The sequence below is a fragment of the Mytilus galloprovincialis genome, chromosome 11 (genome assembly GCF_965363235.1).
Source record: "Mytilus galloprovincialis chromosome 11, xbMytGall1.hap1.1, whole genome shotgun sequence".
Classification (NCBI taxonomy): domain Eukaryota; kingdom Metazoa; phylum Mollusca; class Bivalvia; order Mytilida; family Mytilidae; genus Mytilus; species Mytilus galloprovincialis.
Window position 1 is genome coordinate 923413 of NC_134848.1, and position 16642 is coordinate 940054.

The 16642-nt window shown below is 33.0% G+C and overlaps 1 protein-coding gene across 1 annotated transcript; it reads left to right on the forward strand.

Annotated features, from left to right (window-relative positions):
* The first annotated feature begins 383 nt into the window (after positions 1–383).
* Positions 384–13088, forward strand: LOC143050948 (BTB/POZ domain-containing protein 6-B-like). Its single transcript, XM_076224047.1, has 2 exons — positions 384–632; positions 11881–13088. The coding sequence occupies exons 1-2, from the start codon at positions 433–435 to the stop codon at positions 12953–12955; spliced, it is 1275 nt and encodes a 424-aa protein (XP_076080162.1). The 5' UTR covers positions 384–432; the 3' UTR covers positions 12956–13088.
* Positions 13089–16642: the final 3554 nt, after the last annotated feature.

Here is a 16642-nt window from a genome sequence, read left to right on the forward strand (position 1 = left end):
TTCAAAAACTTTGAAAAATTCCTTAAAAAAAATCATAAAATTGTATTATTATACTATTGTTTCATTAGTCATTTATTTCTTTCATTTCCTCCCTATTGTAGATCTATTATCATCATTGTGTATAAACTGAAAAACAATATCAAGTTTAATTACGACTTATACACTACTTGTTAACGACAGTCACGTTATAAGACATTAGTCCATTTCACCTGAAAATTTTAAAGGAAAACAGTTAACATAAGACAAGGATAAAAAAAAAACAATCAATGCACCAAACAGGTTTTTGGCATTGTATGTCAATTTCTGGTTTACCAGGTATGGGATCGTATATTATTGTCCGGTTTTATGAAACTGGATTATTTTCTTATTTTATTCAAGATGGATGCCAATAATATAACCCAATGGCGCGATGATAAGGATTTGCCTGAATGTATGATGTATATGCTACAGAACGAGATCATGTGTGACGTCACGTTTAGAGTAGGACATGAAAGAACATCTATCAAAGCACACAAGTTCATGTTGTCGAGCCGGAGTGCCGTCTTCCATACCATGTTTGAGGGGTCTCTGCCCGAAAAAGGAGAAATAACAATATCTGATATTGATGACAATACCTTTCGGGATATTCTGAAGTGAGTACAGGCAATAAAACTATTTTTTCTGAACCAAAGAATTGAATTAATAATGTCACAAGGTTTGTTCATTGATTGATTGATTATTGGGGTTTAACGCTATTTGCAGCACTTTAGCTACACATAGTATTTATTGGTATAAGAAGCCGGGGCACTAATAGAAAAAAAAAACAATATGGCACTTCGTGAACTGCAGTCAAAATTGTTTAACATTGTATAGAGAGTACTAAAGTTATTGGTATGCTATATTATTTTTGCTGCATATCAAGAGAAGATTTTCAAAACGTTAATTATCGTAGGAGCACGGTCAACACTATCTTTATGCAACAAAACGAAACGAATCAGACAATTATAAGAAACCATACACAAACTTAATCTACTACAATCGTTACAATTCTCTTTTTGTAATAGAACTGATAAAATACCATAATCGTTCATGTAGATGTAACAATCTATTTATTAAGTGAAATATGAGGTAGACGTTGGTGCAATAGCATTACAAAGACACTATATAACTAAAATACGCCTTCAAATATTGTAAAACTAATTCGTTATACTGAAAACAACACAAAACATAATTGATGTAGTTCATGGTTTAGAAGACATATTTAAACAAAAGTTTCCCTTAAGGTTTCCCCTAAATAATCGAGACTTTTCCATTAATATTTATCGACTTCTTTCCTAACACACAGTTAAAAGTGATCGCTTTCCTTTATAACCAAAAATTTTAACGATAATTGTCGTCATGGTAAATCTTATGTTAAGCATATTGTAACGCGCTCGCCTTCCGTTACACTTTTGGGTTCAGTGCATTAAGTGTTTCAGTTGCGAACATAAACAGATATCATTATTATAGCTGAACATATTAAGATCTTCATAGGCAAAATGATTTTTCTTAGCTATCGGATTGTAGCGACAGTTTTAACAATAGATATGATAATTATCCTGATATGGATGATGACAATCACAACTGGTCAGTTTTAATCATGGGGAATATTAGTTACATAGTGTGCTAGATTCCATATGGGTTGAGAGCGAAGCCCGAATCCCCATATGGAATGTACTGACCCCATATATACCGTATTAAGTCACTAGCATACTATGTAACGAATTTATCTTACCGACTATCTTAACGTGTGAAATTTAGACTAGTGTCCTATCAAAATGAGCAAGAAGTCTTCAATACTGTTAGCATTATAAGAAACTACTTCCATGGATCCTACAAAAACAGATACCAACAATAACAACTTGTTAGGTTTAAATGTGTTTTATGAATTTATTTCAATCTTAATCATCACTTTCTTCGTCTGTTGAAAATTTTACGATTTTTTTCTTAGTACCGTTTTGCTTTTATAAAGGGACGAAACACAAATACTAGCCGTGTATGAAATAAGCCCCGCCTCCCTACTACCGTATTATGAATATAAAGGGACGTAACTCCACTACTAACCGTGTATGAGATAAGCCCCGACTCCCTACTAACCTAATATCAAATATACACGGTCTCCACGAGGGCGCTTTTAACCAATCACATTCATAGAAATGTATAGGAGGTAAGATATGTTTAATATTGTAAAACGCTTACCATACTTTTAGTTTTACTTTAACCTGAATTTGTGCTATGCTCACTACAAAAGTCAAAAAGTCTGAAAAGACCAGTTTTTGTCTAAATTTGCATGAATTTTTACTCGACAGTCTGTATTTGTCTGAATAATTTAAGATTATTAACATAGTACGAATTTGTCTTATAAGGTTCTTCTTTTTTCTTGACAGTATGAACATTTAGTTTTATAGCTGACTATGCGGTATGGGCTTTGCTCATTGTTGAAGGCCGCACGGTGACCTATAGTTGTTAATGTCTGTGTCATTTTGGTCTTTTGTGGATAGTTGTCTCATTGGCAATCATACCACATCTTCTTTTTTATATTGTCTTAAAATTTCTCGAAACTTTCGGTATCATCTGATAAGAGTCTGGATTAGTCTCGACCGATTCTTGACTGTCTTAAATTTGTCTCGATAAGTATTCTAAAAAAAATCCTAAAAAATGTCTGAATATGTCTTGACACATTCCTGACACTCTTAAAGCTGTCTGAATATATATCGAGACATTCTTGACAGTCTTAAATATGTCTTGACACTATCTCAACAGTATAAATTTCGCCTGAAATGTGTACAGACTCATTCTGCACTGTTTATGACTTTCTATTGCTATTATATACTCTTTTTTATTATGGCTAAACTAAACTTTGAAGAATCCAGGATCAATTTCGTATAGTAAGATACCCTTTGGGTGCAACTAAGTTGGAATACCCGGGATAACCCCTCATGTAGTTTAATTTTGATTTATTTTTATTAAACGTTTTATTTGTTGTTTTCACTTGGAATATATGTCAAAGTTACTGAAAAACAGCATTTAAAATTTTTCAGTTTGCAAAAATGCCAGTCAAATTTGCTTTACTAAAATAGGTGACTTAAGGTAGTTTTAAAATGTGACCATGTGTCCCTTTTGGACCCCACAATTCATCTTTTGCGTTTGAGTGGCTAAAAAAGGGAGGCTTTTGTTTAGGTCAGGAATTTGTTCAAAAACCGTAATAATTTTTTAGAACAACCAAAGACATTTTATATTCAAAATTGAGTGTTGAAAAGAACAAAATGTTTACTACTTCGTACTATGTATAAAGCAGTAATAGAAAGTGGAAAAGCAAACATCTTGATTTATAGTGTTTTTTTTCGGAATTAGTGAAACCATTTGTATATACACACATCTTTGTCGGAATTAAAATAAAAACTAAACCCTTATAAATATATATATACCTTTGTCTTCGTATCTCTTACATAAACATTTTAACAAGCTGACCACACTCTAACTTATTAGTTGGCGCATATCAAAGTTGTGCATCTATGGCAAATAACTTGTCAGGAAAGAAATAAAACTTTTGTTGGATAAGAAATAAAACAAACGCAAAATTATTTGTCCTTTTAATCATTTAAAATAAGAACAACACATTAAATTAGTAATATTAAGCAGAAATCTTTTCGATAAAATTGTTAATTACTTAAAATAAAGAGATTATGATTGTTTAATCAATTGTTATGTTATTTGGCACGTGTCAATCGGTTCTTTGATTTTCGACATATCAAAGAAAAACGGGCACGTACCTAAATAATGTTGAATGTCTTGTTTATTTATGATTATTTTTCTATAAAATTTGAAATGTATGCATTAAAGACAAATCCCTCTATTGTTTATGCGCATATACAAGCGCAACAGTACTATGCCGTCAGCAGTTTATGACGTCGTGGTTTCCGCGAACTAGAAACGTTTATGAGAGTTCTTTGAGCCGATTGAGAGAGTGACAATCGTTTTGATAGGTTAATTTGCCGAGAAGAAAATGAAAATTGTTTTTATATATAAGTGGACATGTTCCAGAATTGGATAAAATATGTGAATGAAAAAAGAGTCAACTATACAGCAATCTAACAACAAAAAATACACAAAAAATTAAATGACTGTCAAGAAACGAAACAGAATCTGGATACTCGACAACAAGATGAGCCAATCAAATTATAATATAATACTTATTTCCTTAATTTTCTACATGTATAGACTTTCGTAGGTTCTTAATTATATCGATATTTTACAAATCATTAAGAAAGTACGAAAATAATCAATCATTCTGGTTATGTCCTTACAATTCAATGTATCTTTAGCAATAGGTACACTACGTACCTATGTATGGATATGGCAAATTGCACTGACGTATTTTAAATGTGTACGGCACTTACATTTTTATACGAATATAATAATTAGATTTCTGATAAACCCCAACAAAACAGTAACCTAACGACGCATACATGTAAAACAAAGCACATCTAGAGAAGATAACATATACGCTTCTAACATTGTAAGTTTTTTTTTGTATATGACCATTCCGAGTTTGTTCCGATTTACCAAGTTTGATATTTATGTACAAGGTGCGCAATTTTTGTATAAAAAATAATATAATCGTGCTTGTATTTAAAAGTTGTCGGAAATGAAGAATTACAGAGAAATATATGCATATGAAAAAAAATCAATTAACAGGAGTTTTGAGAAAAGAGGTCTGACTAGGTTCTATTCATACTCACGGTATGACAGCTGTATGAGTATACTTAGACTAAGTTTCTAGCAACATTACGGAATATTCCGGTATTCATAGATGCCTAAGGATGAATGATCAAAACAGAAATGATGATAATTAAACCCCGTTAACACTTGCATGGAATTGAAATTAAATCGATCTCTGAAGAGCATCTCGCGTTTTCGATCTTTTTAGAACTTGTGCGTTTACATTTAGTATACATACATATCTACAATAATCGGTCTAACCGTTTCGATTACAAAAAATCGTAGAAAATTGAAGAAGGAAATATTTGGCTCATTAGATATTTATATGCTTCTGCTTTAATTAATTTTAGTTTTGATTAACATGTCATAAGTCATTAAAAACAAAGAATTGTCAGAAAACAATTGCTTATAACGGTAATTTCGTTTGAAGATGAGTAATTTACAGAAAATAGAAAAATAAAATAATGAATAAATACAATTGAAAGAGATATGTTTTAAAAGGTGCACCGAATAACACACGTATAGTAAGCGAATATGGAACGAATAAGTTACAGGGCATTAGTCGAGCACTGAAACGAGTATTTACGCCTTAGTAGGGTTATTTTACCTCTAAGAACCAATAGCTACATGTAGCATCAGAGACAAGAAAAACAAATTGGAAAAGATTTGTTTTAAAAGGTGCGACCTATAACACACATATTATAAGGGAATAAGTAGCAGGTCATTGGTCTAGCGCTAAAACTGGTACATACGCGCTAATAGGTATGTTTCACTTTTAAGAACCCATAGCTAACACTTAAGACAAGAAAATAATTGAAAAGATTTTTTCCGTAAAAGTTGCAATGTATTTCAACGTACAAGCAAATAAGGAACGAATAAGTATCGGTATCAGTCGAGCACTGAAACGGGTCCTAACTCAATTCAGGAGCCTGGTTTGTAAAAGAGTTACATATTTGTTTTTCATTCATTTTTGGGGGTTATTTTCTAGTTTGAATTGTGTTACATTTGTCCTTTCGGGATCTTTTATAGCTGTGTATGCGGTATGGGATTTGCTCATTGTTGTAGGCCGTACGGTGACCCATAGTTAATAATTTCCTGTGTCAATTGGTCTCTTGTGGAGAATTGTGTTATTTGCAATCGTACCACATCTCCTTTTTTATCAATATATTTTCAGAAGAATGACGCAAAAACGTTGAATACATTTATTTGGTTTTTAGCTCACCTGGCCCAAAGGGCCAAGTGAGCTTTTCTCATCACTTGGCGTCCGTCGGCGTCCGTCGGCGTCCGTCGGCGTCCGTCGGCGTCCGTCGGCCGTCGTCATTAACTTTTACAAAAATCTTCTCCTCTGAATCTACTGGGCCAAATTCAACCAAACTTGGCCACAATCATCATTGGGGTATCTAGTTTAAAAAAATGTGTCCGGTGACCCAGGTAACCAAACAAGATGGCCGCCATGGTTAAAAATAGAACATAGGGGTAAAATGCAGTTTTTGGCTTATATCTCTGAAACCAAAGTATTTAAGCAAATTTGAAGGAGATAAATTTGTTCGTTAGGTCAAAGTCTATCTGCCCTGCAATATTCAGACCAATCAAGCCACCCGTTGTTGGGTTGCTGCCCCGGAATTGGTAATTTTTAGGTTTTGGTTATTATCTTGAATATTATTATAGATAGAGATAAACTGTAAACAGCAATAAAAGAGGGACGAAAGATACCAAAGGGACAGTCAAACTCATAAATCTAAAACAAACTGACAACAATAATGTACAGCAAAGTAAGACCAACAAATAAGTCAGCATGATCAAAATGGTCAATTAACCCCTTAAGGAGTTATTGCCCTTTATAGTCAATTTTAAACAATTTTCATAAATATTGTAAATTTTGTAAATTTTTATTCGTTTATGATATGCACATAGACCAAGGTGAGCGACACAGGCTCTTTAGAGCCTCTAGTTTATTATCTCCACGTTCTGTCAAATCATTTGAGAATAAACACTGAAATCGGCTTTTTTTAAGAATATTTTTCAACTGACCATGCACAGATTTATTTTCATATCTACATAAAACACTTGGAATGTAATATGGATTGATTGATTGAAAAGTCGATCGCGATGTATCTAAAGCGTTTCCACTTGAAGAGAGATCGGTTCATAAAAAAATTAGTCTTTTAAAACTACATCTGGAGATGGAATGTTTAAGTCCGATTGAAGATCGATCTTTCTCATTTTTGCAATAGTAAAAGATCGACGATCTCAGAAATTATCGATCTTTATTGTTAGTGGATACGGAGTCTTAGATTTCTAAAGATTTTATGTAATTATAATCAAAATAAAAAGGAACAACATTCTTAAACGAAATTAAAAATGCATGATATCGGAAGAAAAATTCTGTCTTGTCTTTCAGCAGAGACATGTATACTAAATGTATTTATATGTCTCTGCTTTCAGATATACTTTGATTAAACAATGACATTATATAAAAATGTCTTCACTATTTTAAGAAGAATATATGTTCAACACTTAAGCACTATGAATAACCTGAAAATGAAATGTTCATAGAAGCATTCGTGGGGGGGGGGTCCTTCGTGTGTTCATTTGTACAACGCATTGTTTTCCAACCAACGCATTTATATTACGTGTCTGTGATACTGACTGAAAACTATACGTACTATCATGTGTACATTAATGTGCATTTATTGTATTTTAAAACAAACAAACAACAAAACAGCAAATAACGGGAACTGGGTTGTCCCTTATTTGTAAGAATATCGCCAAAACCGGCCGAACGTCTTTCGACGTTGTTTTTAGAATTGGCGCAATGTGTTCCCGCCAATTTAAATTGTTAACCCCTTTTTAAAAATATCTCTTTTACCATTACGGTGACCCCATCTTTATATTTCCTTAGTTTGTTTAGATATAAACAACTCAATTCAGGAGCCTGTAATCAAGTGGTTGTTCAGTGGTTTGTAAAAGAGTTACATATTTGTTTTTCATTCATTTTTGGGGGTTATTTTCTAGTTTGAATTGTGTTACATTTGTCCTTTCGGGATCTTTTATAGCTGTGTATGCGGTATGGGATTTGCTCATTGTTGTAGGCCGTACGGTGACCCATAGTTAATAATTTCCTGTGTCAATTGGTCTCTTGTGGAGAATTGTGTTATTTGCAATCGTACCACATCTCCTTTTTTATCAATATATTTTCAGAAGAATGACGCAAAAACGTTGAATACATTTATTTGGTTTTTAGCTCACCTGGCCCAAAGGGCCAAGTGAGCTTTTCTCATCACTTGGCGTCCGTCGGCGTCCGTCGGCGTCCGTCGGCGTCCGTCGGCGTCCGTCGGCGTCCGTCGGCCGTCGTCATTAACTTTTACAAAAATCTTCTCCTCTGAATCTACTGGGCCAAATTCAACCAAACTTGGCCACAATCATCATTGGGGTCTCTAGTTTAAAAAATGTGTCCGGTGACCCAGGTAACCAAACAGGATGGCCGCCATGGCTAAAAATAGAACATAGGGGTAAAATGCAGTTTTTGGCTTATATCTCTGAAACCAAAGTATTTAAGCAAATTTGAAGGAGATAAATTTGTTCGTTAGGTCAAAGTCTATCTGCCCTGCAATATTCAGACCAATCAAGCCACCCGTTGTTGGGTTGCTGCCCCGGAATTGGTAATTTTTAGGTTTTGGTTATTATCTTGAATATTATTATAGATAGAGATAAACTGTAAACAGCAATAAAAGAGGGACGAAAGATACCAAAGGGACAGTCAAACTCATAAATCTAAAACAAACTGACAACAATAATGTACAGCAAAGTAAGACCAACAAATAAGTCAGCATGATCAAAATGGTCAATTAACCCCTTAAGGAGTTATTGCCCTTTATAGTCAATTTTAAACAATTTTCATAAAGGAGTATGTTCAGTAAGACCCCTTTTTGGCCCCAAAATTAAGCAGTTTTGCAAAATTGTGAAAATGTAATCTTTTAGCTATTTTTTGGAAAGTAGAATGCTTCTGCTACATAAATATGTGCTGTTTTTGACAATACAATGCACATATATCGTGTACTAGCATCATAAAGTCATGCTAAATTACTGAAATCTTCACAATTATAGCATTTTAGTTAAATTTTAGACGGTTTCCGTCTTAAATGAAAGTGGCCGCATTCGTGTTCATTCATAATATTGAAATATAAGTTGTATTTGATGATAATACATAACATATTTAAAGGTTGACGATGAACACGGATGCGGCCACTTTCATTTTTGACGAAAACCTTCTGAAAAGTGACGTTTTTTGGCATATTTGATAGATTTTTCATATTTAAGCTTCAATCGGAGCGTTTTTAATGACTGAATCAGTTAAAATCTTTAACATAAACTAATCGAATCAATTGAAATAGACACTTAAGTGTTTAAAAAGTGTCCTAAATATCTCGTTAGATGAAACTGAAATTTGGGGCCAAAATCGGCCCTTACCGGACCTACTCCTTTTGTAAATTTTGTAAATTTTTATTCGTTTATGATATGCACATAGACCAAGGTGAGCGACACAGGCTCTTTAGAGCCTCTAGTTTATTATCTCCACGTTCTGTCAAATCATTTGAGAATAAACACTGAAATCGGCTTTTTTTAAGAATATTTTTCAACTGACCATGCACAGATTTATTTTCATATCTACATAAAACACTTGGAATGTTATATGGATTGATTGATTGAAAAGTCGATCGCGATGTATCTAAAGCGTTTCCACTTGAAGAGAGATCGGTTCATAAAAAAATTAGTCTTTTAAAACTACATCTGGAGATGGAATGTTTAAGTCCGATTGAAGATCGATCTTTCTCATTTTTGCAATAGTAAAAGATCGACGATCTCAGAAATTATCGATCTTTATTGTTAGTGGATACGGAGTCTTAGATTTCTAAAGATTTTATGTAATTATAATCAAAATAAAAAGGAACAACATTCTTAAACGAAATTAAAAATGCATGATATCGGAAGAAAAATTCTGTCTTGTCTTTCAGCAGAGACATGTATACTAAATGTATTTATATGTCTCTGCTTTCAGATATACTTTGATTAAACAATGACATTATATAAAAATGTCTTCACTATTTTAAGAAGAATATATGTTCAACACTTAAGCACTATGAATAACCTGAAAATGAAATGTTCATAGAAGCATTCGTGGGGGGGGGGGGGTCCTTCGTGTGTTCATTTGTACAACGCATTGTTTTCCAACCAACGCATTTATATTACGTGTCTGTGATACTGACTGAAAACTATACGTACTATCATGTGTACATTAATGTGCATTTATTGTATTTTAAAACAAACAAACAACAAAACACCAAATAACGGGAACTGGGTTGTCCCTTATTTGTAAGAATATCGCCAAAACCGGCCGAACGTCTTTCGACGTTGTTTTTAGAATTGGCGCAATGTGTTCCCGCCAATTCAAATTGTTAACCCCTTTTTAAAAATATCTCTTTTACCATTACGGTGACCCCATCTTTATATTTCCTTAGTTTGTTTAGATATAAACAACGCATATTCTATTGAATACCTATGGAGAAATTATTGGTCAATTTGTTTTAAACTTAATTTTTTTATAGGTATTTCACAATAAAAAAAAGGCGGGAAAACTATTATAGCAACTTATCGTTATTATTTTCCACTCAGAAAATGGTAATATTATTAAAATACTTTGTATTAACAACTAGGTTAACAGAAAAGACAAGTTTTTATTGGATACAGACTTTTAAAAAAATATTACACTGCTATTGACTAGAAGTCCCAATTTCCAAATTCCGTGAAAAAGATGGCGTTTTAGATCGAAAACGAGGTCGGTGACCCCCTTTTTTTATTTGCTTATTTTAAAGCTTTTACCTAGCCTAAAGTAAAAATAAAATATAAGGAAGATATTATTGGTAGATCTGAATAGAAGGATTTGTCTTTAAATATCAATCTCTTACATAATATGCAAAAATAATACATATAACAACACTCCTTCTAGTCCTTAGTGGCATTGTATAGTCATTAGTGAACTAAGGAGACCTTAGCAGTGTTTAGACGTACCGCAATAATTATTTACCATATTAACATTGAATATACATTGAATGAAGAACGAAATATGTTTTTATAAAGGTTAAAGTTATATCATGAATATTGGTCATGATTTGTAAAACTCAGAATTGTCAAGTAAATTTAAGACACAATTCGAAATGTTCAGAATATGTCAAGCCATACTGAGCAAAAATAAGAATGTCGAGAATATGTCGAGAAATTTCAAGACAGTATTCAAAAGTCAAGAATTTGTCAAAAAATGTTAAGACCATACTCAGAATGTCAAGATAATGTCGAGTAAATTTCATACAAATTTAATATAAATGAGAATTTGTCAAGAAAAATTAATACACAAGTCATACTTTTGGAGAATGTCAAGTAAACATTCATGCAAATTCAGACAAAAAATGGTCTTTTCAGATTTTTTGACTTTTGTAGTGGCTTTAACAACAAATATATTGGTATAGTTTAACCATAGTTATTGCTATAGTTTAACCACAGTTTCTGATTATCTTTAACCACAATTAATGGTTGTGCCCAATGTCTACTTATTAATTATAAAGTAATCATAATTGCCATGGCTGCCTGCACTCATACAAGGTAAATTAGTAACATAAAATCAATCATGTGTAACAGATATAAACTGGTTTACTGTAGGTAAACGAGAAGGATTATCTATATCCACAATAGTAGATCAATATTATAAACATGAATAGTTTAATAAACAATTAATAGAAAACAAATGATAAAATGAATAAGTTAATTGAAAGGACGTAACAATATTAAAGAAATACAATAATTCATGACACAAAATCACTACCCACACATAGGAAAACCCAATAGTAAAGAAACAACGCTTTTATCACCTTTCTTCAGTTCCAGTTACAGTGAGGAATTCAACATCTTCAACATTGAGCAATACTTTCAGCTACTTCAACTTCAAGACATTTCAACAGTTTGCATTGTCACGTTCCTTATAAGCGTTAATACAAAAATTGCCCTTGAAACCCACTCAATCTATTAAGTGCTTGTTTCATTAACGTTCTTGAACTGATTGTTGACGGTATTCATTTTCGCTTGCAGATATTTTTATAGCGATGACATCACAATTACAAATAACAATGTGAAGGAGATGTTGTATGCAGCGGATAAGTATATGTTAGCTGCAGTAAAGAGGAAATGTGAAACAGTTCTTAAACAAACGGCACAATCAGAGCATGCGACCAAGGCTTTACAAACCGGATACCAATACCATCTGTTAGAACTCCAAAAAGAAAGCCTAGACTATATTGAGATGCATACAAAGGCATGTCTTCTTTCAGAACATGCAGTAACCCTTTCCAAAGATTGCTTGGAGCTGATTTTGAAATCAGATTTTCTAGACTGCAGCGAAACAGACATCTGTCAGTTTATTCTAAAATGGGGTAAACATCAGTGTGAGCTGGCAAAGTTAGAGCCATCTGGTGGAAATATGCGAGAGGCCATAGGAAATATTCTGTATCTGATAAGATTCCCAAATGTTGAAATGAAATTCTTTTCAAAAGCCGTTGCTAACTCTTGTATACTCACGAGTGACGAAATGGTATCTATTTATCAGTCCCATTTCGGTGAAACATCAAAAGCCTTTCCACGTAGTTTGAGAGTTCCTGTATCTAAACGACAAATTTATAGTCTCAATCGATATGGACAGATTACTGGGCCTATGGGGTCATCGGGAATACAGTCCCTTACATTTCATTCAGATAAAGAGATTTGGCTCAAGGGAGTAAATATTTTTCCTCCGTTTAATCAATATGCTCCACGAATTCGAGGTGACCGTATGCATTGTTTTGATCCTGGTACTGTGAGCATAAGCATAAAAGTACTAAATGATTCTAAAGAGGAAACATTTCAACAGCAAAAAAACATAAACCTTTCACGAAATGGCGGGCAAGTTCAGCAGATTGACTTTTGTAAACCTGTTCGTGTCACTTCTATCAGAGATTATACTATTGTATTGGATGGGATCACACACCAGCATTTTTATGGAACAGACTGCCAGGAGTCTGTTACAGACCAGCAATCTGGAGTGACCATAATGTTCAAGAATTCTCCAGCTGATAAAAATGGAACAAATATCAATTCTGGGCAATTTGCGGGGCTTTTATTCAGTGTTTAAACTAATACATTCTGAATTTTATAAAATGTTGACTTGCTTTCGAATAATTTAGTCAAAACTATATATAAAATGGAACAATTTAAATTTACGTAGTTGGTAATAAAATTAAATATATGTATTAGATAAATTAATATGAAAGCAGATTTATGGATTTCAATAAAACAGGGCCATTTACTTAACAGGGAGAAAGATACCAACAGAGCCCTTCACATCAGTTTACAATTAATAGAAAGAACAAGAAAAACAGAACTTTCCAAAACACAAAATAGAAATTTAAGGACCGAGTGGTCCTAAATAAAAGTTGCGAGTTAAAGTTAGAGTTCGTTGAGCAGGAAATCACCAATGACGACTGAATAGGAGGTCTTGCTCTTCGATTTTTACATTTCCATTAAAACAATACACAATGCTTTGACTTATTCATTTCAAAATTTGCAAATGATATATGTCGTATATCAGTCGAGTGACTGCTGGAAGTCTCGGTGTGCAGTTGTATCTGACGAGTCGCACACTGTATTTTGTACAACCCTTAAATGAGCCCGCTGACATAGCGTTACATGAGCCCATTGACATAGCGTTAAATGAGCCCGCTGACATAGCGGTTGGTTAAGATGATAAATCAGCTTTTATATCGTTAAGGCTATTGTGCTAACAGAAAGCCTGTGTCAGTGGCTCAAGACAGAGTTTAAGAAAGTTTAGATTTTTTTGTCGATTTCTATCCAATTTTTGCGGTTAAAGTGTGACAATTTATCAAATTATGAATGATAAATAAACACAAACGGAACAACCTGTTTCACATGATTTACGTATCTCTCTGTATATTGAAAAGTTCTCACCGGCTGGTGTGTTGTTACCACATGATAAGCCTTTTTCGTTGAATCTTTTTTATAGTCGCCTCTGTTTGTAATAATGACGTGAATTTCTTGCTATCTCTTTGTCACAGTTTCGTCTGTGGAATGCATATTGATATACAGTAGAATGGTTCATAAATGTAATGTTCCGTTAAGAAACATTTTCAAAATATTATTTATTTAACGTAAATGTACCAAATTCATGCATTCAGTTCTACAGAGTTTCTTATGCACTTAACACCACACATATCATTATAAGGAATTCATTAACTTTTCGTGCATATTCCTTGCTTTCCTTAATCACGGGTGTCATTCGGTTTAACGAGAAAAACGATCGTGAAAGAATATCTAACGGCGTTCAAGTATGTCAGTAAACAATCCAATTAATTACACAGACAAATTTACAACAAAATAGAACTGTCTGTCAATGGTTCAACATTATGATCAGTATGTGGGAAAATCTAGTTTTAAAAGTACATAGTTTTTACAAAGCAACAAAAGGCAGATTGCTTCTCGACATTTCAATGACAAAAAAATGTAAACATAAACATGATGTTTTCGCAAATTCAAATAAAATTAACTACTTTTATCCGAATAAGGGAATTCTATTCGAATGAAACAAAAGGTTCTCATAGTTATTTTGTATAAAAAAAAATCTCGAAAGCAAAACAAAATTTTTTTAACGGATTTATATTTCCATCAAGATTAAGTATTACTACCTTCAATATTGATCCAATGAACGGAAAACTTTATCGTTTCTTTTGTTGACTAGTATATGATAATTAATTATATAATAACTAATTGAAGAAATCATTGATTAGGGACTCTCAGTTCATTATTTTCGCTGCGTAGTCCGATTGTAAACAGTGTCTTGTATATGATACAAAAAGTTGCCAGAGTTCATCCATATGATATTGGTAAGCGGTATAAAGGTATTTTGCAGCAACGTCAAATGAGAGGCTTTTCTTAAGTAATGTTTTTACAGGCCTTTTTCAAATTCGTTAGCATGTACTTCTCGGCAGCGTAAAGGACCATCTCAACATTCTCATGTGATATATTGCTGCTGTCAGTATAAATATGTCTGTAAAAAATACGGTATATGAATTTCACCAAATTATCAGAGTGAAAATTTCCTAGTACATGCATTAAATATATGTATATTGCCAATATATATGTTTTAAATTAACAAAATTATGCGTACGAGCTTACGGAACATGACGAAAAGCGAGGATGAGAATGATATATTTGCGTAAATCTAAATAAGTGTCTCTCATTTTTCTAGTTTGATTGCAGATTGCGAAGAGAATCCAAAAATGCACTGTTACGCGTACGCTAAAAGAAGTTTCCCTATACCGTTTGGTCAACAAGACGGGATAACATGAGGCTGTATATTTCAAGAACAAATAAAGTATAAAAATATTCGTGTACATGTTATATGTATAAAAGTTTGCTGATTGTAGAATTAAACGAACAATTGGTATTTGTACACCACATATTATTTTTGTATTTCTTAAAGTAAAATTGTGGCTTATAGAATAGATGTAAGTTAGTCGTTGACTAGGATTTTTGTCAATCGCGTTTGTAGACTATTAAAATGTAAATTATCTAAATAAACTCATCATAGATACCAGGACTAAATTTTGTATATAGGCCAGACGCGCGTTTCGTCTACAAAAGACTCATCAGTGATGCTCGAATCCAAAAAAGTTAAAAAGGCCAAATAAAGTACGAAGTTGAAGAGCATTAAGGACCAAAATTCCTAAAAGTTTTGCCAAATACAGCTAATGTAATCTATGCCTGAGGTAGAAAAGCCTTAGTATTTCAAAAATTCAAAAATTTGTAAACAGTTAATTAATAAATATAAATAATTAATAGTTGGAAGTGAATACTGAAATTTTGTTTTTCAAAAAGATGCATCTGTTTAACTCATGAATATGCCCACTCTGAAATAAGTACTCATTGTTTACATTATCATTAAGGGTGAGTTTTATTTGAGTCTTTTCAACTGTAAAATTCTGTTTGAATACAAATATGTTGGCCTTGAGCTGTTGGTCGAGTTGACACATTCCTAGTTTCTATTCTCAATTTTATTCTGCCGCTATGGAAATGTTCTAGCCAACGTCAGAAAACCATCACCAGCCGAGCATGTGTTGATATGAGTTATCATTAATAAATTATAAATTAACTGTTAACAAACCTTAACCATGTTAACCGTGCTATTCAACTTTATTTGGCTTGTTCACTTTTTTTTATTCAGGCATCGCTGATGGATCTTTTGTAGACGAAGTGCGCGTCTGGCGTACACAACTTTTAGTTTGGTATTATCTATCTACACAACCTCTATCAAATAAAAGGTGGTTTTTTTTATAAATCAGTAATTCAAATTGAGAAATTACAATTTAATTCCATACAGAAAACATTTACCTACTCTAAAATAAGGTCAAACGTATTTGTATCAATGTCCGGTATATATATATCTCCTGTCTCTGACATTGGTCCTTCGAACATTGTATGAAACACTTGGCTGGTATATCTATATCCCCCGTCTTCGACATCGGCCCTTCAAAGATTGTATGAAACACTTGGCTTCGAGTTGACAAAATATACTTGTGTGCCTTCACTAGAGATTTGTCTTCTCCTATTCTTAATGTGACGTCACACATAATTTCACTCTTCAATGTGTACATCATACATTCCGACAAACTTTTAGCCTCCAATCTGGGCTTTCATCCTTTGTGCTTGACATTGGAAAACGTTACACACTATCACTGCTGTAGATTAAATTGTGTTCGTTGTTCTGAATTTGTGGATTGAAATCCGATTGAGGAATGATGTATTT

Coding starts and splice junctions, on each gene's coding strand:
- LOC143050948 (XM_076224047.1), top strand. CDS start 433: ATGATGTATATGCTACAGAACGAGATCATGTGTGACGTCACGTTTAGA. Junction 633..11,880: donor ACCTTTCGGGATATTCTGAA/GTGAGTACAGGC, acceptor TTTCGCTTGCAG/ATATTTTTATAGCGATGACA.